Consider the following 6,050-nt stretch of genomic DNA (forward strand, 5'->3'; position numbering starts at 1 on the left):
AATATGTTATCATCACAAACATCTCTATCATTTCTAAAACTTCTTTTCTATTATTTCTAAAACCAATACCAATGTGGATTTGTTTGTTTGTTTTTCTCATTATAATTATGAATTATTATTGTATTATTGTTTTTTAAATGAGTAGTTAGAATCCTTATCTTAATGCAATCTAGTTTGAAGGTCATGACCTTTTACATAATAGACACTAACTTCTTCATTTGCATTCAAAATTAAGAAAAAGAAGGTCACCCTTGTTCTCCTCTATCTACATTCCACTATTATGAACAAACTATCCTTATAAAGCCTCCAAAAGACCCCTAATACTAATATGTAATTACAAAACATCGATAATCATGAAAACTACTTGTCCTAATAAGCTCCAAGAGTAGGGATTTTATCAGATACTTGAATTTCAATCACATAATGAGGGCAGATATGCTCTGCTTCAAACGTCCCTTGTTGCAGTTCTGAACACAACTCTCATTGAACTCCAAGGTCACTATTTCATCACTAGTATCCTCCATTGATTCTAGATCAGAAGAAATGGTTGAGTTTCTGATCTTAGCATTTAATAGGACAGATACCAACTATAACCTAACCATATTAGCTTCCAACGGATTGAGCTTCTTGTTGAGAAGGGAAAAATGCTCTTGATTCAAACAATTGTATTTCATCCAACCTAGATATCAAACTGATGACATACTCCATGGAGTGTGCAAGATGAGCTATGTAGAAATGAACATTCTCACTTTCAACATCATGTGAATTCTCCATTAGTAGCACAATGAACCTATCTCTCTAATCACCTAAATAATATGAGGACCAGTTGAACCTCTTCGCAACATTAGAACTATGTCGCTTCTTCTTATGCCCAAGTGTTACTGCTCTCTCCATTTTTGCATAAAATTTTACATAATAGACACTAATTTCTTCACATGCATTCAAAATTAACCAAAATAAGGTCACCCTTGTTCTCCTCTGTCTACATTCCATTATTCTGAAAAAACTATCCTTATAAAGCCTCCAAAAGACCCCTAATACTAATATGTAATTACAAAACATAGATAATCATGAAAACTACTTGTCCTAATAAGCTCCGAGAGTAGGGATTATATCGGATCCTTGAATTTAACCACATAATGAGGAGATACATGCTCTGCTTCAAATGTCCCCTGTTGCAGCTCTAAATGCAACTCTTGTTGAACTCCAAGGTCACTACTTCATCACTAGTATTCTCCACTGAGTCTAGATTAGAAGAAATGGTTGAGTTTCTGATATTATCATTTAATAGGTCAGTTACTAACTATAACCTAACCATCTTATCTTCCAACGAATTAAGCTTCTTGTTGAGCAGGGGAAAATGCTCCTGATTCAAACAATTGTATTTCATCCAACCTAGATATCAAATTGAAGACATACTCCATGGAGGCTACAAGATGAGAAATGTAGAAACGAACATTCTCACATTCAACATCATGTGAATTCTCCATTAGTAGCACAACAACCTTATCTCTCTAATCACCTAAATAATATGAGGACCAGTTGAACTACTTCGCAACATCAAAACTATGTCGATTCGTCTTATATCCAAACGTTACTGCTCTCTCCATTTTTCCTATCATTCAAATGCCTTTATGGTCGTAGTACTTTTGAGGCACGTGCCAAGCACTGGGATTTACAATCATGATTTTCTTCTTGCAACTAATCCGAAATTCCTTTTAGGCTATCCAACTAAAGCATGTTTCCTGAACTTGAAATGTGGGGTTGCTAATTATTTTCCTTCATTCAAATTTATTATCCCTGAGATCTCACATATATCTATCCACTGACATATCGTGAGATATATGGGTAATCCATCAGATAACACAAAACATATTCCTTATAAATGAAACAGGTTGTCAATACCTTAGTAGAGAAAAGGAATGAAATAATGCTCCAGCTACTATATAGATAGAGGGATAGGAGTCATCCCATCCCATTACTTCAGGTTTGAATTCACTAACTAACTTTGCCTTCATACTTGTCATGGTTGTGGATGATGAGTGTAATTCCCCTCATTCAAAACCAATTCTTCTTGATCCAAGGTGGCACCTATGTTGGTTAATGAATCTTCAATTGGGTTAAGGTTTCTTTTGATGTGATAAAATTCCACTATTTCAAAATTTTCAATTTGGAGACTGGCCCTATGAAGAATGGGGAATTGAGGCTAATCTGAATTCTCAATGATCTTGATCACTTGCTAAATTACTATCATGAAGTCCCCAAAGACAAAAAGATGACGAATTTCCTTGGAGGTTACCGACTCTAAACCTTTCCACAATGTTAAGTATTCAGTCTGATTGTTGGTAGATGTTCCTAGACCCCAAGCATATTGGATTACTCTTTCTTCATTGAGGCTAAAAATAACCCTTGCGACTCAAGCTTCCCCAATAATTATGAATTATTATTAATATGGAATAAATATAAATTTTTTATTTACATATAATTATTACAATCAATATATATTAAAAAATATATATCAATATTAAATTTATATATAATTGAGAATTTATATAGCAACATCCAAATGTTATCCCTAAGATTTAACACATATTTATGATATAATATTTCATACTTTTTGCATCACATTCTTTCCATCCGCATGATATGTTGATATTTTTATTTTTTTTTGCAAATATCAAATTATTATATTTAAGAATTTAATATTATATATATATAGATATGAAATTGATATTAAAGAATTTAATATTTAATATTTATAAGTTTATATATAAATGTATGTGTTGTTTTCTATATTTTTTTAAGAATATAATATTTTTTTAATAAAATTGCAAATTGCATATCATAAATTCAAATCTAGAAATGATCAAATATGTAGATTTCTATAATACTGAAAGTATTGTACCAAGATGAAATTTTAAATTTATAAATTAAAAATTTCATACATCAATTTGATATTTATTTTATTATTATTATTAAAAAAATATATTGAAACTAATGAAAAATTCAAAATAAAATATGATAATTTATTAAATAAATAGTATAATGAAACATAAATAAAGATGTATTATATATTTTCCATATAAATTGAATGATCATTATTATAAAATATTGAAAACAAATAATAAAATTATTTAAAAACAATAATAATTTATTAGATGAACAAATAATAAAATTAATAATAATTTATTAGATGAATTGAATAATGTAACGTAAAGATGTATAATATATTTTCCATACAAATAAGAAGAAAAGTTGAATAAATAAAACTGGATAAAAATTTTAATATTAAGAATATTTAATCCATATTGTGAGTTGATTATTCTTCTTCTATTCCATAAACAAAGAATAGGCTAAACCTAATCATCTTAAAAACATATATAATCCATTAAAAAAAACAAAAATTGCCCACAGGGAAAAAAGTTGCTCTAAATTTTTTTATGACCCTGTATATTTGATTTGGTCGACAACACCAAGAATATATTTGATGAGTTAATTGCATATGCAAGTCAGTCCACTACTGGATTCCCATTTCCATAATGGAAAATTTATTCTACTCCGTGTTGTGAGGTCGTCAGAGATAGTGAAGAAAGCCCCTCTCCCGTAAACTGGCCACTGTATCAGCCAAAGACTTGTCTATTGGCGTGAATGAGAGGCCCAAATCTCTGATTTTCCGATTAGAGAACTTGTATGGCTGCTTCCTTGGATTTATCTCGTCTGAACATCTGCACGCATACACGAAGTTGCAGAGAATTAAACCGCACTCTCGCGCGCGCATATATAGAGAGAGAGCGCATTAACTTAATTTAGATTATTTTAAAAAATGTTAGCGAAGGACAGTTAAACCACCTTTCAGCTGAATCTTTAAAATTGCACAAAAAATTCTATGAAAGGACCACAAAGTTTTCTTTGAAAGCAAGCACGTACTTGGTAGGCACGGGGCAGCGCGGGCACAGTTTTGCCAACATGTCCACGAGTTCTCCTCGGTGGAGACTACATTCGCCGCACAGATATCTTTGGCCACTGGCTGAACGTGCCTCATAAACTAAAATGTGAGCATCTGCCACGTCCCTCACGTCCACATATGCTTGAGTTAAGTTCGCATATGTTTTCGCTGAGCCTGAATATCATCCATTCAACTCCCATTACATCACTGGTATTCCATTAAATATGAATATGTCGCTAACCAACCACTCTAACATTACCCACCTGTCAAATATTTCATAATATGGGCAGTGCTGGCGTTCATGGTGGATTGCAACAATGGGCCCATAACCAGACATGGATTGATGACTACCATATCCAAATTCCTTCTCTCAGCAATCTCCCATGCAGATTTCTCTGCCAACGTCTTTGCATAACAGTACCAGTTCTGTAATGAGCCACACAAAGAAACAAAATTAGCCCATGAAATTCCATTAGTGTCTACATTAGAATTTATATTTCTAGGTTTTTGTTAAAGCCAAAGTAATAAATACATTGGTGTGTATGCAGTAGTCCAGATCGCTCCAGCAATCATCATCGACAATGGCGCGAGGGTCTCTGTGAGGGTTCATGTAAACCGCACCGATAGAAGATGTAAATACTACGCGCTTCACACCCATTTCTGCGCACGCCTCCATAACATTCCTCGTTCCTTCCACCGCTGGCTCTATCACCTGATTCTGCATCATTATAGAAAACGTTTAATCCAAATGTGCAGATTTTCATAGTAATAAATCATGCTCATGTGTAGGGCAGAGCATTAATCTGTTTTTTCCAGAGAAACTGTGTATCTTGATTAAAATGACCGAAATTTTGAGCTGGAGACAAACAGCTTATGTGTCCCTCATTATGGATGTATTTCATAATGAGTGATACATCTCTGTCGTTTCAATCAAGATACATAGTTTCTCTAAATGAAATTGGCAACACAAATATTCAATCTGCGCATTCATAAATTTGAAAACCCAAGAAAGAAATATTAATATAAGAGATGATATGATATGTATATATGAGAGGAGAAACAATAATTACAGGGTCATCGTTGAGAAGGCAAGCCATGTGAAAGACACCATGGCATCCTCGGATAACTGTGACTAAGCTCTGGTAATCAAGAATATCAGCTTTCACAATCTGCAGTCTCTCTTTCGCCCCTTCCAGTTCTCTCAGATGCTCATACTTGGCATCCTCTGTATTTCAATCTTGAAATAGTTAGAATCCTTTCGATCCAAACTAAACAGAGACTTAACACACAATTATGTCATTGAAAACAAAAAAACCAAGTGGCTATTACCAGGAGGTTCTGGGATGAACTCACAGTAAACCTAGTTATGGGTAAACCTAATCAAGATTATGATGGTAAAAGTAGTAAGTATAACCTACCGGGATTGCCACGAACTGTTCCTCTGACAGTATAGCCTTTACTGAGGAGTTTCTTGACCAGCCATGAGGCAATGAATCCCCCTGCTCCTGTCACACAGACAGTTTGATCTGATCTCATGGTTTTATTTCAGGCTGCAATTTGGAGGAAGCAATGAACTATAAATGCCTGAGTTGGGCTTCTCGTTCGAAGCTATCAGTTGAAATATGACAGATGAGGAGTCGTTAGAGGTGTGGGAAATGAAGGAGAGAGCTCACCCTTTTAAAGAACATGAAGGGGTGGGAAGATACTGAGAAAATACTGAAAAGGATAAAGCTCTGTGCAACCAACATGGTAGCTCACCTTACACTGGAAAGTCAAGGCTGCCACCTAAACGTGTTGTTGGGGCAGCCGACGCAGGCTGAGAAGTTGTTGAGGAATTACTTAAGAAATACAACATGAAAGCTGAAGAAGTGTGGCGAGGGCATGGAACAGTAAAATGAAAGCTGCTTCCATAAAGGAGGAGGATTATTGAAAGAATGAAAACGCAGATTCCTTCTACATGGGGAAAAATTGATACGAGGTTTTTTTTGTTAAAACAGAAACGTGTCAGTCAGCGATAAATTGAAACCATGGGTCTGGATTGACTTACTATTTTTAATACCGGGTACTTTCCGGATATTTTATCCTCACTCCTACACGCGGCCAT

The 6,050-nt window shown here is 34.3% G+C and overlaps 1 protein-coding gene across 1 annotated transcript; it reads right to left on the bottom strand.

Annotated features, from left to right (window-relative positions):
* Positions 1-3,368: 3,368 nt before the first annotated feature.
* Positions 3,369-5,617, bottom strand: LOC149161915 (cinnamoyl-CoA reductase 1-like). Its single transcript, XM_089435589.1, has 6 exons — positions 5,365-5,617; positions 5,017-5,171; positions 4,479-4,664; positions 4,210-4,372; positions 3,928-4,120; positions 3,369-3,725 (listed from the first exon to the last, which is right to left on the bottom strand). Exons 1-6 carry the CDS (start codon positions 5,480-5,482, stop codon positions 3,575-3,577), a joined length of 966 nt encoding a protein of 321 aa, XP_089291715.1. The 5' UTR covers positions 5,483-5,617; the 3' UTR covers positions 3,369-3,574.
* Between the last annotated feature and the right edge of the window lie 433 nt (positions 5,618-6,050).

Source organism: Pinus tabuliformis, chromosome 5_2 (genome assembly GCF_031772625.1).
Source record: "Pinus tabuliformis cultivar Carrire ecotype Pingquan chromosome 5_2, CPIR1, whole genome shotgun sequence".
In the NCBI taxonomy this organism is placed as follows: Eukaryota; Viridiplantae; Streptophyta; class Pinopsida; order Pinales; family Pinaceae; genus Pinus; species Pinus tabuliformis.

Bases quoted from the DNA above. Each gene is read 5' to 3' on its own strand.
- LOC149161915 (XM_089435589.1), bottom strand. From the start codon at position 5,482: ATGAGATCAGATCAAACTGTCTGTGTGACAGGAGCAGGGGGATTCATT. The intron at 5,172-5,364 runs GTAGGTTATACT...ATTGAAATACAG, and splicing joins AACAGTTCGTGGCAATCCCG to AGGATGCCAAGTATGAGCAT. The intron at 4,665-5,016 runs GTAATTATTGTT...ATAATGATGCAG, and splicing joins GCCTTCTCAACGATGACCCT to AATCAGGTGATAGAGCCAGC.